The sequence below is a fragment of the Orcinus orca genome, chromosome 17 (assembly GCF_937001465.1).
Source record: "Orcinus orca chromosome 17, mOrcOrc1.1, whole genome shotgun sequence".
NCBI classification, from domain to species: domain Eukaryota; kingdom Metazoa; phylum Chordata; class Mammalia; order Artiodactyla; family Delphinidae; genus Orcinus; species Orcinus orca.
In genome coordinates, this window is record NC_064575.1 from 12,452,299 (window position 1) to 12,476,814 (window position 24,516).

Consider the following 24,516-nt stretch of genomic DNA (forward strand, 5'->3'; position numbering starts at 1 on the left):
GGAAGAAGGAGGGAAGGAGAGAGGTGTTTTCTTTAGATGAGAGAGACAGGCTAGGCCTCTCTGAAAGCAGAATCTGAGCTGAGACTTGAAGAATGAGCAGCTTAAAGAGCCAGGCCCTTGAGAGCCTGTGAAGAAGTGTTCCAGGCCCGGGAAGCAGCCAGTGTGAGGGCTCGGAGTTGGGAAAGAGCTGGATGAGCATAAGGACCCCAGGACACTGTGGCTGGAGCAGTGTGGAGGGGGAGAACAGAATGAGAGGAAAGCAGGAAATAGATCAGCCTTTAGGCCACAGTGATAAATTTGGATTTTGGTTTATAGCAGCATTTAGGTCATAAGGCAGAAGGCAAATTTTTCTTTTGTTAGTGAGAAAAATTATATTACATTTAGAATTTGAAGGAAAGAACAGTGGCCACTTATTATTATAAGTTGAAATTCAAAGTCTTGGTTGAAATGTAATGTTCTTTTTTTTTTTTTTGCGGTTCGCGGGCCTCTCACTGTTGTGGCCTCTCCCGTTGCGGAGCACAGGCTCCGGACGCGCAGGCTCAGCGGCCATGGCTCACGGGCCTAGCCACTCCACGGCATGTGGGATCTTCCCGGACCGGGACACGAACCCGTGTCCCCTGAATCGGCAGGCGGACTCTCAACCACTGCGCCACCAGGGAAGCCCTGTTCTTCTTCTTTTTTTTTAATGTAATGTTCTTCTAGTGTGATATTAATGTGATGAATATAGTATCATCAAAGATGTTCTTAGAAATCTGGTAGCAGGAGCCACCAGAAAATATTATATTAGAAAATAAAATTTCTACTTGTGCTCCCAAATCTCTAATTTAATAGAGCTTTTGTTTCAGTTTTGCTCTTTACTGAAATAGGTAAAACACTTTTTAAATTGAGTTACAGTTGATGTACAGTATTATATAAGTTACAGGTATACAATATAACAAATTTTAAAGGTTATATTCCATTTATAGTTATTATAAAATATTAGCTATATTCCCTGTGTTGTATATCATGTAGTTTATTTTATACATAATAGTTTGTACCTCTTAATCCCCTATCCTTCATTCCCCCTTCCCCCTTCCCTCTCCCCACTGGTAACCACTAGTTTGTTCTCTATATCTGTGAGTCTGCTTTTTGTTTTATTCGCTAGTTTGTTGTATTTTTTAGATTTCACATACAAGTGATATCACACAGTATTTCTCTATCTGACTTATTTCTCTTATCATAACACCCTCCAAGTCCATCCATGTTGTTGCAAATGACAAAGTTTCATTGGTTTTAATGGCTGAGTTGTATTCCATTGTGTGTGTATGTATGTATATATCTAAATGTACACATACAAACACCACATCTTCTTTATCCATTCACCTGTTGATTGATAGATAGGTCACTTCCATATTGTATTGCCAATTACATATTGGCAATTGTAAATAATGCCACTATGAACATTGGGGTGCAATTAGTGTTTTTGTTTTTTTCAGATATGTACACAGGAGTGGAATTGCTGGGTTATATAGTAGTTCTGTTTATTTTTTATTTTTTAAATATTTATTTATTTATTTATGGCTGCGTTGGGTCTTCGTTGCTGTGCGTGGGCTTTCTCTAGTTGTGGCGAGCGGGGGCTACTCTTCGTTGCAGTGTGCGGGCTTCTCATTGTGGTGGCTTCTTTTGTTGCGGAGCATGGACTCAGTAGTTGTGGCTCATGGGCTCTAGCAGGCTCAGTAGTTGTGGCGCACAGGCTTATCTGCTCCACGGCATGTGGGATCTTCCCAGACCAGGGCTCAAACCTGCGTCCCCTGCATTGGCAGGCACATTCTTAACCAGTGTACCACCAGGGAAGCCCTGTTTTTTTTTAAAAATACATTTCAGTTATTTTTATTTTCTTTATTTTTTTTGGCTGTGTTGGGTCTTAGTTGTGGCACGCAAGATCTTTGTTGAGGCATGTGGGCTCTTTGTTGTGGCATGTGGGTTTTCTCTCTGTAGTTGTGGCGTGAGGGCTCCAGGGCATGTGGGCCCTGTAGTTTGCAGCATGTGGGCTCTCTCGTTGAGGCGTGCAAGCTCAGAAGTTGTGGTGTGAGGGCTTAGTTGCCCCGTGGCATGTGGGATCCTAGTTCCCCGACCAGGGATTGCACCCGTGTCCCCTGTATAGGAAGGCAGACTCCTTACCACTGGACCACCGGGGAAGTCCTGGTAGTTCTGTTTTTAGCTTTTTGAGAAATCTCCATACTGTTTTCCACAGTAGGGTAAAGCACTTGTTAATAAACTATTTTTATTTTTATTTTATTTTATTTTATTTTATTTTTTTTTATTGTTTTGCTGTACGCGGGCCTCTCACTGTTGTGGCCTCTCCCGTTGCGGAGCAACAGGCTCTGGACGCGCAGGCTCAGCCGCCATGGCTCACGGGCCCAGCCGCTCCGTGGCATGTGGGATCTTCCCGGACCGGGGCACGAACCCGTGTCCCCTGCATCGGCAGGCGGACTCTCAACCACTGCGCCACCAGGGAAGCCCAATAAACTATTTTTAGATCTTGGGATAACTAGAAGTCCATGGTGTTGATGTCTGCCTAAATAAATTACCATTACAACAGGCCACAGTTCCTTAGTTTTTAAGTAATGTAGTGTTTTACCTTGAATATTAAGACCAGTTAGAAAGTTTAAAAATAATCTCCCCTAGAAAGTGGTATTTGTGTATAATTCTCACATCAGTGGCATATCAAGTTAACTTCTCTGAAGGTATAGAACTTTTCAGATGACTAATTATTCAACACGGTATGCCCTCATACGTAAGATCATAAATTAGTTTTTTATTTAGTCTAATTTTTGTTACTTTATTTAAGCCCAGAATCTTAATAGCCTAATTATATTAGAAACACATGCAAGAAATGATAGAAGGATTACATATGAGTTGAAGTAAAAGATTAAAGCTAAATACATACATGTTTTAAAGGACTTATTTAGTGTTGTCAATCATGCAAAGAGTAAATTGAAGTTTATTCAAATAATAAATCGAGCATGGAGTATAAAGTCGAAAATTCTAGGAACAAAAATGAATCATTTAAATAAAACATTTATTTGCAGATGAGCTTGTAGAAACTAAATTTTCAGGAAGGTAAGTAGTTTGTTATGCTTTGTAATGGTAAGCAAATTCATAGTTATATGATAGATATTTATAATCCTCTATAACCTAACATAAAAGTCACAAAGCTCTGTTCTTGACAATATATTTCTTTATGCATATGCCTCTTAGGTTATGAAAAGTACAACTGTAGTTCATCAAAATGTGCCCCAAGGCACAATACCATTTTACTCAGTCATTAGAAAGTTTAGCATAATTGCCTAGTATAATCCAAAGAAAATATGAGTACTGACATCAGGGACTCTCCAATTTGTTAGGCAATTGTTCCATAATTTTTGGCACCAAGATAATCCACATTTGAAAAAGCAATTAATCATTGGTGTTAGTTATCAAGCTATGATTTTAGCTGTTTCCTCCCAAATTTGACCTGAAATGACAGAGTTCCTTATTTTATTTTTGTAATATTCTGATTTCTGAGATCAAAAGTTTAAATATGCCAGTCTGGTTACAGTTGACCTGAGTTTCGTGTAACTAATTTTCTAAAATAAGTAGATCACAACTTTTTACTTATAAAGATAAATGGTATTTCTTCCAGTAATATTTGGATAAAAGGTTTAGAAATTTTTAGAAACTTACAGACTGATTACCTCAGAACAAATTACTTGAAGTCCTTAAACTAGCACTTGGCCCTAAGAAGGTAAATTTATTTGCTGCTAAAGATATTTGCTGTATTGAAAATTGACCAGAATGAGAGAACACAAAACTAGATTTTTAATTTTCAAATGCAGTGACATAGACACATCAATTATTAAACAGTGAATGAAATAATTACCCCATCGTAATTTGAACATAATCAACTTTTATTTTATATCATATGGATGAGCAAAACCAGAGCCATCATTCCGTGTAGTATATTTTTATATCTTCAAAAAACAAAAAAAACATTGCTCACCCATGTATGTATCTTTGGAGTTTATAGTTAAAACAATCCAGAAATTTAGAAAGAAACCTTGGAAACTCAACAGTCTGTGTTCAGTTCATTTCAGTCAGCTACATGTGGATACAATGCAGACTTAGCAATATAAAAGAACTCTTCTCTGCATGCATGACTTATGCATCTGTACCTCATCACTCATAGAACAGTTTTTGGAAACTCTGAACCTCTGCAGTATGTAGCATTCCAACTCCCAAACAGTTCCTCTGATTCGTTGTAAAGTTACTTATGTTCCTGCTCTTCTGTGTTTATTTTCAAGTGGCTGCACTATAGGGCAGTTTATTATTCTATTATGCAATGCAGTGATTTTTCAAAATCCTGAACACCAGGTAGTCATACTAATTTGTGACAACAATCTTCAGACTTGATCCCTCAAATGGAGCACGTGATGTTTGGTCTCAGAGCCAGTTTTCCAAATTCAGAAACAATGGAGCACAAATGGTTTCTCTGCCCCTGTTGGCTCTTTGTTCTTGGCAGTACTACTGATTTCAAAATAACAACTTGTGTGGTGTCTTATTGTTAATCAATAAATAAAATGTGTGAATGACATACTTATATAACTGGACAGTATAACCTAAAAATGATACTAAATGCATAAATTCTCAACAATATATAGAAAAGTTAATGTTGTTGCTTTGTTTGGAACTGGGACCTTGAGATATTAAAACAATCTGGAAAAGTTGGAACATCCTTGATTCTGGGATCTCGCTGTACCCTTATCTGGTCCCAATCCCCAACCCATATCCACTGACTTCTCTATCTCTGCTCCAGCCTGTGCTTCTGGCTCCAGTTTTATTACTTGGACATTGGGATTAAGTTTTTGATGATGATTGACATTTCCTGTATATTATCACCATAGAGCTTGAGAAATTATCTCTGAAAAAATTTGAAGCTGAACAAAAACCAGACTTCACTTAGAAAATGGCCTTTTCAGCTCCTGGATAGCTCAAGGCTGTAAGATAACACTTTGCAGGAAAAAGCAATGCCAATTCATGAGTTAGTTTCTGAATGATGCCTGCAAATTGACCCTTGATTTCCTAAAATCTCAGTATTATGAATTAGAGCACTTATATCAAAAGTGATCATGACAATACATTAAAACTTAAAGATATACTTTAAAAATATTTATAAAGGTTCTTGCTTTTAATAAAGTAACTGCATTTACAATAGAATGCAAATACTCTTTTGTGGGGCTATTTTTGCGTGGGCTGGACTGTTAAGCAGAGGGGACGTTGTTGGTTGCTCTGTAGTATCCATTTAGCCTTAGTGTGTAGTAGTCATGAATTTTGGGTGTTACTGACCCCACTCCCAGCTCCAGGAGTTACCCTTAATTGGTCTAAACCAGTCACTATATATATATAATCCTAGGAGTGGGCTCATGACCCAAGTTAGACCAATCAGAGTGAAGTCAGAACCTTACTTTGAAAACCATGAGCAGCTTTTTCCCTGTGACTGGATGGTGTGGTGTACAGCCAATGTGGAGGAATCCAGCTTGAGGTTTAGGTCAACATGTGGAGGGCAGAGCTGTGAGAACCATTACTGGAAGCTTAATCCAACTGTGCCTAAGCCAAATAAGTGTTTGGACTCTGAAGTTAGGTGAACCAACAAATTCTCTTTGTTTAAGCAACTGTTTTTGTTTGTTTTTGTCATTACTTGCAACCAAGGCATCATAACCGAAATACTGAGTCTAGTGAAGTTAGGACTGACAAGTTTTCTTTTTCTGGCAATTCCCTGTTGTTAGCATAGGCATTTCCCATCACACCAAGATATCTTAATTGATTAGATCACCAATGTCAAATTAAATGTGGATAACAGTCAAGTCTTGGAATGAAAACTGCTAGTATGTTTTCATGGTAACTTCAGTGACTCACTCTTTCATGTCAAAACTTCAATCCTTCAATCATGTCTGTCAGAGAAACCTCAATGAGCTTGTTATTGTTCCTAATTGAATGGCTCGGTATGAGCTGGTATCACTGAAGGCTGTGGCAGTAAACACAGCTTTTAGCTGCTCACTGGAGGCAGTCATGATTTTTTTTAAAAAGGCCTAAAAATGGAGGTGAGGTTGAGCCATCTGAAATTGGGATGCCTGCTTTTATTTAAAGGGATATAAAATGAGACCAGAAACGCTACTATATCATCAACTGTCTGAGAAAGTATTTGGATACTAATGTTAACTGGCATCCTTATCTTACCAAAGACCCCTCTTTGCTAAATCTAATCAAAAACTTTTAGACTTTGTTTTCCTTGACCTCTGGGCCACATGTGAAGTCACCTCTTGTGGTCTCCTCTTCCTCTGACCATTTTAAATTTGATGTTTGCCATATCTTGGGCCCTCTTCTCGGTCTTTATTTCCACAAAGCATCTCATCTGATCTCATCCAGCCCTCGACCACAGCTTTCTTAACAGAGTGCTCTTAGAAATATCCGTCTACTACATTTCTGTTGTTTAAAACTCTTTTAACTCCCTATTGCTGTTAGGATAAAGTCCAAAAGGCCCCTGCAGAATCTATGCTCATCTTAATGAATAAAGTCATCTCTTGTCTCTCCCCACGTACTACTCAACACTCTCAGATCTAAATGAATCTCAGTTCTTGAAGGTTCTAAGTTCTTGCTCTCTGCCTCAGGCCTTCCACATATAGCTGTACTCTTTGTTTAGAAAGTAATAGCTTCTCTTAACGCTTTTTCTGGCTAGTCCTCCTATCTTTCAAATTTCAGCTTAACGTCAGGTCACTTGCTTCAGGAAGCCTACCTGGGTAACTCCTCTCTGGGGTAAGTGTTCCTCCTGAGAGTTCCCCAGCACACTTTATTTCTCCCTTTACAGCAGTATACTTAGGTTCTTGTTAACTTAGCCACCACTGGAAGTTCTGTGAGGACAGTGGCCAGGTCTGTCTTGTTCAGAATATCTCGAGAGTAAAACCGGGCCTGGTACAGTAAAGGCACTTGGTGAATATTTGAATGACTAGATACCTGTGCTAGGCTCTGTCTCAAATTTAAGTTATTTGATTTTCAGGAAAATAATTTATGGTGTGACAGTGTTTCACAGGAACATAAAAATGTTACATTAAATTGTATTTTTACTAACAGACTATCAAAAGAAGGTTTAGGCAAATTGAAAAGTGGCTCTGATAATATGGCAGTGAAATGCTGCAATCTTTTGACTAATTTATATAGGCAAGACTTTAAAAAACAGAAAGGTTCTAACAATATTTCTTTCTCTCATATTTAAGAACATTAAAGGATACTAGAAAAATAATGTAACCCTCCCACAAAACAATGAAAGAACCATTTTATTTTAAAGAATTTTATTATAGAATGTTAATATTTAGGATACTTCAGAGCACCTTATTCCTCTAATCAGATTTTTGGTAACTGGTTTCAAAGTGTTACTTGAGTATTTTTCTCATACTGGCTTTCAGGCAAAAGTACTACTTAGTGATTTTTTAAGAGATGTTAATTTGATTAAACAGTTTATCCTTAATAACCTGAGACATCAATCCATGGATAGCTTCTATGGTAGTTTTACAGCTGGAAAGAAAAAAACACATCACATAATGTCACAAGAACTGAGAACTATTTCAAACATGCAAATCCCCCCTCCCCCATTTCCATCCTTGCACCCAAATAATGATTTTTGGTCCTATTCATACTCCGCAAAATATACTATACCAATTTATAGTTTACTCTTTATAGTATACTATAGTGATTTTTAGCCTTCTGCATGTCTTTTGATCATTTCACTACTTACTAACACCTTCCCAAGAGAATGACAATGTAAAATTTGATATAATTCATAACAGTTAATTTTGTTATTTGTCAGAAGGTTTGGGGAAAGTTCTGTTTTAGAAGGTTACTGAAGTTATTTATAATTTATAATTATAGATTGATTCCAATGTTACATTAAAATCTGCTATTCCTTGTTGTTCATTACTTAGAATAATTTTTAAAAATGATTTTAATGAATCTTATGCTTTTTTTCCTGAAATAATCACAAACATCCTTCAAACAATTCAAAGCCAAAGTTAGGTTAGTGGGTGAAGGACTTACATTTTAAAATTGATAAAAAGACAAAAACAAAAAAACACAATAAAAACCCACCAAAATTCAGAAGAAATGCAATTCTTGTAAAGTTATCCCCAGAAGGAAAATTTTCTACTTTTGTACTACTACTTTTCTCCTTCCTACTTTTCTTCTTATATAACTACATTCCCACAGTGAAATTTTTGCTTCATAAGAAATCGCGATGTAAATGCAGATAAAATTAGACACTAAAAAATCAGACACATGTAAAGACAGATGAGCAAAATGACATACTCAGAGCAAGTATCAAAAGTAAGACCTAATGCCAAAGAAAAATGTAATTTTTATCCAGGCTACTACCTCTATACCTTTTAAAAACCCATGGAGAAGAAGGGAATGAGATCATTCTAACCCAAGATGGCTTCTACTCCTAATACACTTTGCACCCTCCCTTCTCTCTTTTATTTCCTATCAACTAGTCCAGTTTTTCTTAAAATGGATACCAAGGTACTGGTTTACATAGCTGTCAACATAGTCTTCCTTTCCTCTCTACCCCTAATTATCACATTAAAATTCAAATTTTTGTGAAAGTAAATGTTATTTAGTAGTCTTCCCAATCCTGTATGCATCTAAAGGACCACATAATTATTTCATGAGTTATCAGAGAACACAGCCCAACTTTGTTCCTAACAAATTCTTGTAGTGAAATTTGGGATACTCAATTACTGTATAAAGGATTATTTCAGAAAAATAAGAGAGATACAATCACTTCTCTGATATTTAGGGGTTTAAAACTTTATAAAAATTTGAAATTTGATAAATCCTAGTTTAATCCTTCAGATGATGATTAGGTTAGAATAGCTGAGGACATCCTTTTGCCATGTTTTGTTTTTGTTTTTGTTTAAAGATCCAGCAATGGATTGGTTTTCTTTCTTACACTTTCTAGCTGAACCTGGAAAAGGTGACTGCAAGTTTTTCATAACATTACCTAGACCCTTAACAGCCTTTAATGTACCTACTGTCTCCTAAATTTTCAAAGTCAAAACCTGCATTTGAGAACTCTTAAAGGTCCAAATAAGTTAATATTCAGGTACAATTGTAAGTTATAAGTTTAACCGTAAGGAATTTGAATCCTGTTATTTGAAAATCTTGAAAGAAAAAAAGTTAGAGGTAGGAATAGATTTGCTTAACTTACCTGTCTCGTGTAGCTTTGGCAAGTTTGTCTTCTGACTTTCGGTCATGTGTTTCTAGACCCAACATGAAACTCCCTCGTCCCAGCTGGGCTTCTGACTGTTCTAATTTTTCAGACAAATCAAAGACCTGACCGGTGGTATAGTCTGCATTCTGTGGGGAAAATGATATTGTGTCAATGTATGATACTAGTCTATCATTAAAAAAGTATGTAAATTTTCTTCCATATAGAACGTTTCATTTACAAATAATTCCACTATGAAATCTAAGTGCATAGTCAGTGAAGGAAGAAGTCAAATTATACTTGCAAAAACTGATTCCAAAGCTCAAGCAGTTCAAGTGTAGAGTTTTTCACCTTTTATAATTTCAAGATTAAATTTGGAATTGTTCTTTTTGACTGCTTAAATCTAATATTTGTTATTATGAGAGGCTTTGAAGTACACAGATCTGACTCCAGGTTCTGGCCTGCTGCAGATTAGCTGGGGGGCCTTGGGAGAACTCCTTTACTTTTCTGTGCCTTCAAGTCTTCTTGTGAAAATGGGGGAGGAAGGTGATAATTTCTATCTTAAAGCTATGTGAAGTGATGTATATAAAGCTCGTAGGACTGTCAATGACACCTGGTGAAGCCTTAATAATTGTTAGCTAATTTTGTTACTTTTTCATGTTGAACTTCCAGAATCAGTATTTATGACAGTATTTTAAAAATTACATTTGTTTTAGCTTTTCTGATTATAAAATTAATAGTTATACAGAAAATGTGGAAAATGTAGAGCAGTATTAAAAAAAAAAGGAAATACCTCCAATCCCTCCACCTAGCTATAGCCATAGTTATATTTTAGAGTATTGCTGTACACTCACAGGGATACCCACATTTAGTAAGCTGAAATATTATATATGCTGTTACTATTTCATACATTTTAAAAACAAAAAAATTAATAATTACATATGTATACTTAACTGTAATATTTTTAAAAAACATTTTACTGGAATATCTTTATTTTATTCTATTTGCTCAATCTGTAAAATAGTGTATAGGAAATACAGTTCAATCACAAGACATTTAAAAACATTATTTGCTGTCATCATAGTTACTACAAAGAGCCCTTTAAAATGCTACCAGCTTTCCAATGATTTTACAAACTTATGATATTTTTAAAAAGATGCAATTATATTCTGCATCTAAATGGTTTATTAGGTCACCAATACATTCTCCCCCACAGATTTGGAGAAAACACTAATATCTGTAGACCATGTCACATTTGGAAGATTTAGCTCAAGCCAATAAAAATGTAGGATGGCAGAAAGAGTTATCCTATTAAAATGAAAAAATAAATCAATTACATTTCAAACACACAGAGAAATAATATAAATCAGAAAATAAATTTTTTCTTGTAGCTTTTAGATTACATGCTTTAGCTGGGGAAAGAGATGAACATATATTTATATATTTTTTCTTAGAATGCTTAGTAATGCAATGTACTAGGTATAAAACTACAAAAAAGGAGGAAATATAATTTAACCTTTTCTTGATTATTAATGTCCTCAATATATGCAGTTTTGGAATACAGGGATAGCCACAGGCTGAGTAAACAGGATTGTATGCTTTTTTTTTAAAATAAATTTATTTATTTTATTTATTTATTTTTGGCTGCATTGGGTCTTTGTTGCTGCCCACGGGCTTTTTTTGTTGCAGCGAGCGGGGCTACTCTTCGTTGCAGTGCGTGGGCTTCTCATTGCAGTGGCTTCTGTTGTTGCGGAGCACGGGTTCTAGGTGTGCGGGCTTCAGTAGCTGTGGCATGCAGGCTCAGTAGTTGTGGCGCACGGGCTTAGTTGCTCCGTGGCATGTGGGATCTTCCTGGACCAGGGCTCCAACCCGTGTCCCCTGCATTGGCAGGCGGATTCTTAACCACTGTGCCACCAGGGAAGCCCAGAGCTGTATGCTTTTATACAAAGGTTCAGAAAGCTCCAGTCTTACTGTTTCCTCCCCTTGCCATCATGTGTCACTTCTGGCTGCTATTAGTATACTTGCCTCTAAAGAAACACCACACATGGGGCATTTAGCCATGCCTGGTACATAGGAAGCATTTAATAAATGTTTGCTATTATGATCACTCTCTTTCCTTCTAATTTGCTATTTCTGACTGTTGAGGATAAGAAATAACGGGGTCTTCCCTGGTGGCGCAGTGGTTGAGAGTCCGCCTGCCCCGGTCCGGGAGGATCCTACATGCCGCGGAGCAGCTGGGCCCATGAGCCATGGCCGCTGAGCCTGCGCGTCCGGAGCCTGTGCTCCGCAACGGGAGGCCACAACAGTGAGAGGCCCGCGTACCGCAAAAAAAAAAAAAAAAAGAAAGAAATAACAGGAAGCTTGTCAGAATTATATTTAAAACCATAGTAAATATGCTCAAGTGAGGTCTTTTCCCATGAATACAATGAATCAAACAATAATTTATTGAGGCTTTACTATATGCCTAGTACTTTGCTAATTACTTTATATATAAAATATTTCATATAATCTCAGTGTACTTAACAATGTGGGTACTATTATCATTAGACTAGAAAAGCTTAGTCACATTACATAATGTTGTGAAGGTCACACACAGCTAGTAAAGTGGCAGAGTTGTTTCTGAACTGAGTTTATTTTATTCCAAATTTTGTGGTTCTAACCACTATGTTATACTGTGCTATATGAAGTAGCTTACTTAAAAAAAAAAAAAAAGTAAAAAATCCAAAACAAAACTGTTCCTTACTAAGCTCTAGATAGAAGTTTGTTAAATAAATATTCTTCTAAATGTTAAATTTTAATGATACATTCACTACTATTTTTTTTTTTTTTCTGCTTAGCATCTGCTGCTTTAAGGTAGTGATATTCTGATTTCCTTCTGAGGACATTCTTAGTCCACATGCTCCTGAGAGTTTCTTCTACCCCAGCCCAGCAGTAAAGCACTTGCCCTGGCCCATGAACTCATGGTGTTCATGCCCTTCACCCAGAGCAGGTTTAAGGATGGGCATGTGACCTACAAAACTCCAGACACAATGAGGCTTTGCCTGGGAATATGTGGGGCTATGTGTGTATCTTGGTCTTTTCAGTGTGAAACTGAGAGGCTGGGAGATCTATGCTAATGCTGCCATCTTGGTTTCACATGAAGTCTGAAACTGAAGCCAACTGACTTGAAATCAAAGCTGAGAGAGGAAGACCAAGACCTCATAATATTGTCTGAATGCAAATTTAGGTTGTGCGTGAAGTAAGCCCTACTCCTGCACTTTGCAGTTTACATGATTCTCTTTTTTGTTTAAGCCAGCTTGGTTGGGTCTCCTGTCACTTGTAACCAGAGACCTACCTGACATACACAACAAAAAACAGTATTTGTATTTTTCTCTCTGTAAGTCTGTTCAAGGCAGGGGGAGACCTCACCCTCATCTGGCCACTATATTTGTATATATATTAGGCTTAGTCTCAGTGGTACACAACACAGATCTTGGCTTGGCCTAGTATCACAATCCACCTCTGGTCATATAGAATCTGCCCCCAGGCCTAATTAATATATTGGCCAAGTCAGATATAGCCTTTCCATGAAAAAGAGTTTCAGATATTAAACAACTTACATAGATTGATAAAAAATTCAAACACATTCCTTGCAAGTATAGTACTTACAGTAAGCAAGCTAGAGGAACTCAGCGTATTCACCCAGTATTTATTCCACAAAAGCTCAAGCAATTTGCGATCCAAAGAGGATTTGAAATATGAGACTTCTAAGGCATAATATCTATGAAACAAAAGCACAAATATAGTGAGTGAAAAAAATTCAACCACATCATATAAAGGTTATGGCCAAATTTAAGTGAATTACATTTCATATCCAAATAGTCATATTTTAATTTTTAGTCTAATAGAATAACAGGTAAACACGGTTTCCTTACTCTTTAGGGGTATGGTTTCAAATCTGATAACTAAATAAACATTGTTGTTATATTTCTCCCCTCTGTAGAGCCCAGAAATTCCCAAGAAATTATCAAGAACTAATCAACACTTCTGAATGACATATGTTTATCCATGTCATTGAGTTCATAAATTCCGGCCAATAGCACACAAACTTAATGAACTACCTCTCTAGGGTCAACTATAACTTTTGTTAGGCTTTTAAAAATATCAAAAATATATAACTGATTCACTTTGCTGTACACCTGAAACTAACACAACATTGTAAATCAACTATACTCCAATAAAAATTAAAAAACAAAAACAAAGGAAAAGCTCCTGAAAATGTCATGTGGACTCCCCATTCCTCCCTTTTTAATCCCCTAATAAGGACCTACTGCTTTTTGGAAAAGCAAACTTTAAGGTAGGTCCTTAAGCCACATAAAAGAATTACTGCTGCTTCCAAAGGTACCTAATTTATAATCAGGGATAGCAAGGAAAATTTGGTTAAATGTCTGAAATAAATAAATAAATAAATAAATAAATAAATAAATAAATAAATATATATATATATATATATATATAAAAATTTTTTTTGGCAGTATGCGGGCCTCTCACTGCTGTGGCCTCTCCCGTTGCAGAGCACAGGCTCTGGACACACAGGCTCAGCGGCCATGGCTCACGGGCCCAGCCACTCCACGGCATGTGGGATCTTCTCGGACTGGGGCACGAACCCATGTCCCCTGCATCGGCAGGCGGACTCTCAACCACTGCGCCACCAGGGAAGCCCTGAAACATATATATTTTTTTAAAGTAATAAATATTTAAATATCACAGGGGCTTCCCTGGTGGCGCAGTGGTTGAGAACCAGCCTGCTGGTGCAGGGGACATGGGTTCGATCCCTGGTCCGGGAAGATCCCACATGCCATGGAGCAACTAAGCCCGTGTGTCACAACTACTGAGCCTGTGCTCTAGAGCCTGAGAGCCACAACTACTGAAGCCCGCATGCCTAGAGCCCGTGCTCTGCAACAAGAGAAGCCACTGCAATGAGACGCCCGCGCACCGCAATGAAGAGTAGCCCCTGCTCGCTGCAACTAGAGAAGGCTCGCGCGCAGCAACAAAGACCCAAGGCAGCCAAAATTAAATAAATAAATTTATAAAAAATAAATAAAAATAATAAATATCTCATTATGTTCTGTACATCAGTGGATACAAAGAAACACAAGGGACTTGCTTACCTTAAGGAGCTTACCATTTTTATGGGAAATGTGGGGTGAATCCACAAAATGTTAAATATATAATGATATATGTTGAATAACAAGTGGTGCTATGGTGCATATTTAAAATTAATCACCTGCCAATTGAATGTTAGAGATAATGAGTACTCTTAGTATAGACAGAACTGCCTGAGAAGCCCCAGGGAAAAGGCAGAATTTAGAGTAACCCTTACATGAGTCTATAGTGTGGATATGCTGAGAACGAGGAGGTAGTATTAGGCAGAGAGCACTGACTCACAAAAAGGAAAGTCGTGAAGGGAATAATAAATTAATCAGTTTGCCTGGACAGTTTAGCAGGAGCAGAAGAATTATGTGAAGGGAAACCTAGAAAGCTATGTTGGGGTCTAGCTGGCAGAGGACATTACATAAAAGGCTAAGAAATGATCTTCTAGGTACTTGGGACTCATAGAAGTGTTTGAGCAGATCAATGATATAGCCAAAGAGGTGGTTTAGAAAGCTGGCTGTGGTAAGATGTGTTAAAGGAGACAAAATGGAGGCAGGGATACCACAAGGGATGCCACAGCAGCGTGGCAGATGTGAGGAGATAAAGGCTTACACTCAGGTTGGTGGTGTAAAAGATAAGCACACATGGATACGACAAAAAATTCTTGTTCATTCAATTCAGGAGTGAAGAAATAAAAAAAGAGTAAGAATTTAAAGATAATTCTAAGTAAAGGCTTGTTCAAGATTAAGATATCCATGCATATGTGTATATGAAAGGGACATAGCTATAGTGAAATGTGGAAGTGGAATAGTGTATTTCTTGAGCACTTATTATGTCCTGGTGCTTTACATACATTCTCATTTATTCTTTCCTACAACCATACAAGGAAGGATTTATTATTCCCATTCTACAGACGAAGAAACAACTCTAGAGAGTAAAGACCTTGTTCAAAGCCACAGAATTAGAAAGTAGCAGCAAAAGGATATGTTGTTATGTCTATTATCAAAACCTCACGGTCTTAATTGTTATATCCAGAGTGTAGACATTTAAGACATTGTTTAAGAAGTGAGGCCCTGGGAGTTGAGGGGGTTAGGTATGGGGAGAGGAGGCAGGGGCTCAAGTGGAAAGGGCAGTTTTAGAAAGAAGGGGTTGTACCTCTGATACTTGAGGGAAAAAGACATGAGAGGATGAGCACAGTAACAGATATTTAGATTTATAAAGGATGGAAAATAAGGGAACTCAAACTTGAGGGTCTAGAATAGACTTTCATGTTTTAAAATATATGGACCACCTTAATGTTATTACTGTTTTAATTCCGTAGGTTGATGCAATGAAAATTTTTGGTCTACTATGTAGTGATGAGCTGCAAATCTCAGTAGCAGAGTTGAAAACAAGGAGAATATTCAAAATTATTCGTGGAGCTAAAGCCTCATCTTCTGTATGGGAAGTCAATAATAGATACTGCCTAGAACTGAAAATCAAGAAGTAGCACTATCAGCATGCTGTCTGAAGATATGGGGGTAAATACTTAAACAGAATAACTATAATAGTTTAAGTGACTGCCTCTGGGAGATGCAAAAGGAAATGGTACAAGATTGTTTATTTTATAATAAATTTCATAGAACCATTTGACTCTTTAAACTATGTGCCTGTATAACACTGATAACATACAAGCTAATTTAAAAAACACTTTGTGTCCTATTTTTAGTAAGTCTCTTCAAAGTTAAATATATTTAGTATCTATATTAGATTCTATGTTTAAAACAAACTTTGGATTATGATCTAGAATTTAATGTAGAAAAGAAAAAAAAAGATCAATATAAACTACAAATAATAGCTCATTGTCAAATAAGTTAGGAAATGGATATATAATGAGCCTGTACAAAACCCCTGCTCTTTCAACTTGGCACTATATTTCATTAATGATTTGAAATAAAAATAAATTAAGCAACTTATTTGCCCTATGAAAAAGTTTACTCTTTATTTAGGAACTGATCCTAAGTAAGAGAGTATCTTTGAATATCCTAGTAATTCCAGGTTCAAAATTCTACGCTCTAGCAGTGCAGGTAGCTAGAATGCAGTAACTCCTCTTTGATAGGCTTATATTTCAGAAAAACAGGAAATGCAGATTTGTTTGGATACAGAAAGCACAGACTCCCGCAGTCTTTTTTTGTTTCAAAAGCTGCTGCTGGTGGTGATAGAAGTAGAGCAGGTATTAAAGGTATAAGCTTTTGATACCACAACTCAATATAAATGAAAAAAATTGTTAACTCTGAAAATTAAAGTATCACGGCAAAGGTGTTTCCATGCTTAGGAGCAATTCTCTCAAATAGGAATGGTTTAAGTTCTTTTCAGTAGAGCAAATTAAGTGATTTAATTCCAAACCTCTCATTGAAAAATAAAACAGAATCCTTTTTTTCCAGAAGTATGTCAGGGATGACTGAAAACCAGATCTATTTAAAAATTAAATTTTAGAAATTCTATAATTTTCTAAGAATTTCTAAACACAAAAATAAGCAGTAGTAGCACATGGGTAGTTAAGGTATTCCTTGAAGTGGGATGGGAGGTATGGACAAAGGGACACTAGTAATCATTTAGGCAACATTTTTCCTTTTTTTTGGGGGGGATGCCCACCCTTCTATGTGCCATGTCCTATTTTAAATGTTAGGATACAGCAGTGAATTGATTCTACTCTCATGAAGTTCACATTCTAATGAGGTCAGTAACAACGAAACAAAAACATATAAGGTGGTGACAAGTGCTAAGAAGAAAAATAAAGCAGGGAAAGGTAACACCGAGTGACAAGAAGGTGCTAATTTAAATAGGGTGATCAATGAACATTCTCTGTTAAGGTGACCCTTAAACAGACACTGGTTGATTGAAATAGTGAGTCACATGGAAATAAGGAAGGATGCTCCAGGCAGAGGGATCAGCAAGTGCAAAGGCCCTGAGGCAGGAGCCTGCCTAGTACATCTGATAAACCATAATGAGGCCACTATGGCTGGAATGGAGAGAGCAAAGGCTCAGTGACAGGAAATGAGCTCAGAGAGATGGTGGGAGCCAGACTACATAGGGTTGTGTGGTCCATGGTAAGCACTATAGATCTTATTCTTAGTGAGACGGGAAGTTATTCTCAGAAGGAGGAACATGGTCTAACTCACATTTTAATAGAATCTGTCTGGCTGACAAAAGACCTTTAAGGGGTGGGGTAAAGGTCAGAAGGAGGAAGACCACCTAGAAGGCTAGTGCTTTGATTTAAGCTCCAGATGGCTGTGGCTTGGATCAAGGTGATAGTAAGAGAGGTGGTAAGATACATTTAGAAGGTGGAGATGACTGTCTTCATTGGTTTAGCAGTTTAAAAAATTGAGATGTATACAATAATTCACATACCATAAAATTCACTATTTTAAAGGAGTATACAATTAAGTAGTTTTTAGTATGGCTTCTTTAACTTTTGGAGTGAAACTGTTTGGGGAGAATTTTTGCTAAGTGGAAACTGGATACATTGAAGGCTGCAGAAATGCCAGTATCAGGCTGGCCCTGAATACAACTTCTCTCAACTGTTAAATTCATTAACGGGCCAAGTGTCTGGTACATTGATAAAGTGTTTATGTATGTATGAAAGGTAAATAACATGTTAGATTAAAACAATTATTAATAAAATTCAAACATCATCCTAAATTTGTATATTCTTACTATTATTTTAAAAGATTATGAAATGCATTTCATCTGAACTTTTTTTCTTATCTATAAAATTAGGGGCTTGGTCTGGATGATCTCTAAGGTTTCTTATGATGATTTTGGCATCAGATACATTTTAAAATTACTTACTGTTTGCAGTGTACACCAAAGTCTTCTATTTTATTAAGTGGGATAGTCTGGTACTCAGAAGGTCCTTCATCAGGAGGCTTGTAGCCCTAAACAAAAATGAAGAAAATAGAAGATTTAAACAAAACAAAACAGAGGAAAAACATATTTTCTATGCAGCTTTCTATTTATAGAAACATTAATTTTGGGGAGCCAAATACTCCCCAAAATATTAAGTATGTTGCTTATACCCTCCCTCAACCCCATTTGGTGGCTGAAGGCTGGATTTGGCTTATAGATTCATTTTTCTTGTCCTCAGGTGATACATACTTTTGCTCATATCTATTTCAGATTGCATGGAAGGAAGTAGATGGATTTGTTTCTCTAGTACCCATCAGAATGCCGTGGACATACAAATACTTATTAACAAATGAAGACTGCTTTTGAAATAAAATTAACAATATGCAGCACAAGTGTATTGTCTTTTGCTAAGGGCAATTTGTGGTAGTTGGACTTCTATTTTGTAAATATTGTTAAATTATTTTAGGACAAAATGAGATACCATAACACATCTTTAAAAATAAATCACATATTTAAAATTTAAAAAACTATAGGGACTTATAATTTTTAAAATTACCTTTGGGTATGTCCTAAAGGCTCCAAGATTCACTTTCCCTGCAGATATTGTTCTTGTTGGGTCAATCTACAAGAAAGATATATTTAATATCTGCTGATTATAAAATCACTATATACTTCTATTTGTTTAAACATTATAAGCCTAGAAATACCTATGTACATATAACACTATATGCACACACACACATAATTAAAAATAATCATATAATAGGGAAAAAAATAACCAAATTGAAAAACCATGGAAGTTCAACAGAATGGTTAAGTATAGAAATCTCATCGTTAATTTAGAGATTAGATCTAGTTATTATATTATTTAAGAGTATTAATTGAAGATTTGCTCATCTTTTTCAAGTTTTTTTTTCTTTAATAGATGAACAATTTCTACCTTCCTCATAGTAACCTGGATTGCATCTAAAACACTGAGCAGTGCAAGAGCTGCTCTAGCAATTCCTGATTTAATCAATTCAGTCAACATTGACTGAATGCCTACTATGTGCAGGGAACTGAGATATAGATGCTGTGTATACCCATCATCTTACAGAGTGGGGGAAGAGATGCAGAGAGGTTAAGTAACTTGTTCAAAGTTCCAGCTACAAAGAGGTGGAATTCAGATTCAAGCTTAGGCAGACTGAAACCAGAGCCTTGCTCTTTACCACACTGTTTTTATTTCTCTGTATACTTGCTTTAGTAAATCTTCATGAAAATTAATTAAAAGTGGTTGTAAAAATACTTACTACCACGGCTACAAATGGTTCCTGGAACTGCTGATTGAGCATCTGAGTACTAACATCAATCCCAGAAAGCCAGCAGCCATAGCCAGGGTGGCTATGATACCAGCCAATTGCATTTTCAAGGCGGCCGACCTAACAAATGAAGAGGGCAAAAGAGCTTGAAGTTCCTGTTTAATCTTAGAGACACCTGTGATTTGTCTGTTTACATAGTCTTACAGTAAAATAATAATATTCAGAATAGTTAAAGCATATGCTGCTTTTAAATTTAAAAATATATATATTTTAGATAATACATGCCCAAGGCACAAAATTAATAAGATACCCGTACAATAAGGTTATTCAGTCTCCTTACCACCTCCTTCCCCTCAACCAGTTTCTCAGCCCAGATGTTACTACTGTAGGCAGCTGCTTACATACCTGTCTTCTAGAGCTATTCTTTGCATATAGAATATATAGTCTTTGCATTTATGTAGATTAATAAGAACACACAATGGCATACCACCTACAGTGTTCTACACTTTACTTTTTCACTCAACAAAACATTCTGGGGTTTGTTTCATATAAATAAATATATAGATAACTAGTTCTTATTTTTTTTAAAGGCTGGCTAGCAGTTCATTGTATGGATGATTTAATCATCTTGATATCCAGGTACATTTAGGTTGTTTCCAAATTTTTGGTTTTAAATACACACACACACATAATGAATGTGAGAATTGTAAAAAAATTTTTAAATTGAGATATAATCGACACATATTAGTTCAGATGTACAACATAATGATTCGATATATGTACATACTGTGAAATGATCACCACAATAAGTGTAGTTAGTTAACATCCATCACCACACACAGTTACAAATTTTTTTTTCTTGTGATGAGAATTTTTAAGATCTATTCTCCTGAGTGAAAATTTATTTTAAAAAATCCATGCTAATCTCATATACATTATATATAGTTGAGAATAACTTAAAATATAAACTTTAATGTAGTAACTTAAAATATAAACTTTAATGTAGAGAGAACAGTTTTAAATTTAGAAACTCAAAAGTAACTGTGAGACTCTTGCAGTTACCAAATTTTAAGGAACAGCATTTTTACCTGTTTGGCATTTTCTATGTATGCGGCCATGTACTCATATGCAGCAGCCTGAGCATTTACTCGGGTTTCAGTGCCCTCTACAGGCAAAGCAAAACTGTCCATAATGATCATGGTTTCACCATCCACCTTTCCCAGCATCAAGCCCATCACTTCCAAGTTGCCTCCTGATCTGGCATGCATCACCATTTTCAGTAGAGCCAATGCTGAGATTTTGCAGTACTTAAAGTAATGGTGACTACAAAACAAAGGCATGGTGTAATTAACTTTCTTATATAAGTACAATTTCAATACAAGTTTTTGCGGAGATTAACAAATAAGTATTGAAGGAATTTATATTGATGGAATGGGGAGAAAGTGTAGAATGTGGGAAAGAAAAAGGAAGTAGAAAAGGACAGAGTTCTGGAAGGGGGATGGAAATGATAAACATGTCATAATGTGGCAAAGTACTTCCCACGGGGGGAAGGGAAAAGTATGAAATAGTTTTAAAATATGCTATTCAAGTAGATAGGAGGGAATTACATGACCAGTTCAATAGACTTTTTCTCCATTACTTTTGGAATCACCAAATCTCGGTTTCTGAATCTGGTTGGATGGCTGTGCTTCATTACTCTTGGGCCTAACCTTCTGGCCTAACACTTAAGAATGTGGGCTCTGACATCCATCTGCCTAGGTTTGCATCCTTGCACTGCCATGTCCTAGCTGTGACCTTGAGACAACCACTTAACATCTGTGCCTGTTTTCATAGAGCTATTGTTAGGAGGAAATGGAGTAAATGAAATAACGTATATAAAGTGCTTATCTTAGTGCCTGACACATACTAAAACTTTTTAAGTGCGGGCTGTTATTAGTATTATTAACCAATCTTTTACAGTACTCTCAAAGAACAGTGTGTTGAAGGTTGTGGCTTCTCTCTGTGGTATTAGCCTCAAAATGCAAAATGTAGCCTTAATATCTTTAATTCTACTATGATGGCTATTTCAGTTTGTCATCTGTGGATGTGACCAAACTACTGTTGAATAAAATTACATTTCAGTCTCACTGATGGAGCTCAAGACAGCTAGGATGAATATAACTAGAGATACAATCACACAGTGAGGCAAGCTGATAGTTTCCAAATATTTAACAGGCTATATCAACCTAAGTGCACAGCCTGTTATAGAAATAGCAGACAACCAGGCAAACTAACCAGTCTGTAAAGAGTGGTCAGTGTCTTTGAGAAGCCTTTTTAAGATGTCTGCCCACAGATTTCAATCACGACTGAAAAATATGGAGACCTGGTCTTGGGAGTCAAGATATGAATTAAAATCTTCGCTCCTCTATCTACTGGGGGAAAAAAGACAGACACAGTTATTGTGCTTCTATTACATACATTCTAGACCTTTTTTTATACATGACCTCATCTAATCTTTATGACATAATTAACCAGGTAGGTCTTATTTCTGTTTTACAGATTAAAAAAATGAAGATAAGTAAATTTTGTAGGGTCAATCAACTAATTAGTGACAGTTGTGAGATTTGAGCTTAGGTCTGACTGTTGCTCACTTAAGAGTTCGCTGCCTCAGTGTAATCATGAAATAAGTTATTTACTATATTTGCTTGTTTTCATATATGCAAAAAAGGAATAAAAATACAGTACTGGGTTGTCATGAAGATTTAATGACATGGAAATTCGTAGCTCAATGCTCAGCCCGTAGTAATTACTCAGTAAACGTTGCTGAATCCGAATACTGACAGTTAAAGTTTGCCTTGTAAAAAACTGAGACAGATGAAATATGTTTTTTTTGGTTGACCACTACTTTCCTGTCTATCCATTAGAGAGACTGTGCTCCTTTTACTCTCTCCCTAACAATATCTGCTCTCAGAAAAGGATAAATGCTGTGGGTAAAGAATCCTCTACCTGTCATCACTCCCAGGGACACAGGAGTTTTGCTAAGGGGCTAAGAATCTTAAGGTCTTTTGATATAATTTCTGGCTTATGTGAACTGGTGGAGTAACATTTTGGGAGACTGACCAGAGCCTCGTTGTGTTTCTGAAATAATTACCAGCAATCAAAAAACAATTAGAGATCTAAAAGATTATAGGCTAGCTTTTAAAGAGATAAAGAAGATAGCTGCAGTCTCCAGCCTGAGATCGGCGGAAGATCCCAACAAAGTATATATATCGACACAGGGTTCAAGGCAGAGTGTGGAGCATATTGTGACAATACGGGTGTTGAGAAGTGAAAGCCCAAATCACCGCTTGTCGTTTTCCTCTTCCATTCTCTCAAGGCAAACGGGTAAAAGAGACAGAAAGGGGAATCAACCAAGCCCCAGTGGAGGGTCTTAGGCTCTACTTGCGGGGATAAAAAGGTAAAGCAAAATTTCTCAGACGCTTACTCTTTCTCCTCCCTGCACATGAAAAGACAAGCTCTCTATCCCCTCCAACTCCCACTCCCCCTGGGTCTCTTAGACTCCCGCCACCCCGCCCTCCCCTGCGTTTCGCCAGGGACCTCCTCACTCCTTAGTCCAGGGCTTCGCCGCCAGAATTTCTTGCTGCTGTTTCTTGTCGTATTTGTAGATTTCATCGATACTCTGGGCTTCCTGCATGTTGTTGGCTAATTCCCACGTTTTCTGGGCCATACCACTCCCGGAAGCCGCCATCGCCGAGGAATCAGAGAAGCTGTTGCCTCCACAATCTAGACGCAATTTTACCTCGCTGGGTTTCCGGTTGTGGGCTCCGGGCCCGCCCCAGCACAGGTGCAAACCCGCACTAGACTTTCGAGGCCGCCATGACACCTAGCACCGGAGGTGAAGTTGGTACGGACCATTCGGGAATGGCGGGGGTCCTTCGAGAACGCGACGGTATAAACAGCAGTTACGCAATAGTAGAGACAGAGGAATCTTTTTATGGCTGAAATGAGAACGCATGATCTTGGAAAATTGTACGTGTGAATTAGGACAAAAACGGTGATTACGCAGGGAATGGTATAGCCTCCCGCACCGGAAGAAGGGCATGTAACGTTATGCCAGAAACTGGAATTCGTTCGGACTGCGCAGGCTCGGCTTCCGCCATGTTAAAAATGGGTGGATCCTTAAGCTGGGACGGGGGAGAGAAGCTTTTTTGTGTGGGTGTATGTACTTTAAACGAAATAAGTTTGTTGAAAGACTTAGAAAAAATAAAGGATGTCTGTGGAAAAACTGACATGTAAGTGGTTCTGAATGCTGGTTTTGAGAGAATAACACGTGAATCACTGCACATGAGTAAAATCCTAAGGGCACGTGCTGGCCGGGCCCTAGACTTCTCTAGAGGGGCGTTCTCTGGCGTTCCGAGGGGGCTGTGGAAACTGGTGGATCGCTGTGGTCATGTCGGTTGGCGCTTTTGTAAAAAGTAACATCTATGCGAGCTGTTGGTGTACTGAAAGTGTCCGGTACCCAGTTCTTAAAATAGTTCACAGTTTAATCTTCTGCACTAATCTATAGAACCACCTCTGTCCCCGAGGCCGGATTAGTCTACGGGGACTATTTGTTGTCATCCAAGAGTTAGTACAGTGTTTAACCGTTTCATTTATTTGCTGCTTTTTGGTATTCTTCCTCTCTTGCTTTCCCCCACTCCACACTAGATTCCAAGCTCCAAATCACAGGAACCAGGTCTCTTATTCCTTGTTTTATCCGTAACACCTACCACAGATGTTCAGGAATGTTTTGGCTGGGAAAAAAGAGGAAAAAAAGCATCACAGTTCACCTCTCCCGCTTCATCTTTCTTTAGTTACCCTGAAACTTTGCATAAGTGGTCAGCATTGCCTGAAGTGCTCTCCCCTTACTTTTCTGACTGGGAGCTCATATTAATATTTAAAAAC

At 37.3% G+C, this 24,516-nt stretch overlaps 2 protein-coding genes across 3 annotated transcripts in view; one reads left to right on the forward strand and one right to left on the reverse strand.

The window, feature by feature from the left end:
* CSPP1 (centrosome and spindle pole associated protein 1) overlaps positions 1-24,516 on the forward strand; it is a 193,953-nt gene that overhangs the window by 55,906 nt on the left and 113,531 nt on the right. The window lies entirely within an intron of this gene.
* COPS5 (COP9 signalosome subunit 5) lies at positions 7,348-23,654 on the reverse strand. Of its 2 annotated transcripts, none has more exons than XM_004274952.4 (8): positions 23,178-23,654; positions 20,682-20,916; positions 19,585-19,713; positions 18,852-18,917; positions 18,239-18,324; positions 12,923-13,034; positions 9,275-9,423; positions 7,348-7,587 (listed from the first exon to the last, which is right to left on the reverse strand). In XM_004274952.4, the coding sequence occupies exons 1-8, from the start codon at positions 23,318-23,320 to the stop codon at positions 7,503-7,505; spliced, it is 1,005 nt and encodes a 334-aa protein (XP_004275000.1). In that variant the 5' UTR covers positions 23,321-23,654; the 3' UTR covers positions 7,348-7,502. The 2 variants fall into 2 exon arrangements, with proteins under 2 accessions (XP_004275000.1, XP_033293454.1); XM_033437563.2 differs by having other exon boundaries at positions 23,170-23,310.

Coding starts and splice junctions, on each gene's coding strand:
- COPS5 (XM_004274952.4), bottom strand. CDS start 23,320: ATGGCGGCTTCCGGGAGTGGTATGGCCCAGAAAACGTGGGAATTAGCC. Junction 18,918..19,584: donor AACCATTTGTAGCCGTGGTA/GTAAGTATTTTT, acceptor TCTTTCTTGTAG/ATTGACCCAACAAGAACAAT. Junction 13,035..18,238: donor TTTGGTGTACACTGCAAACA/GTAAGTAATTTT, acceptor TTTGTTTCATAG/ATATTATGCCTTAGAAGTCT.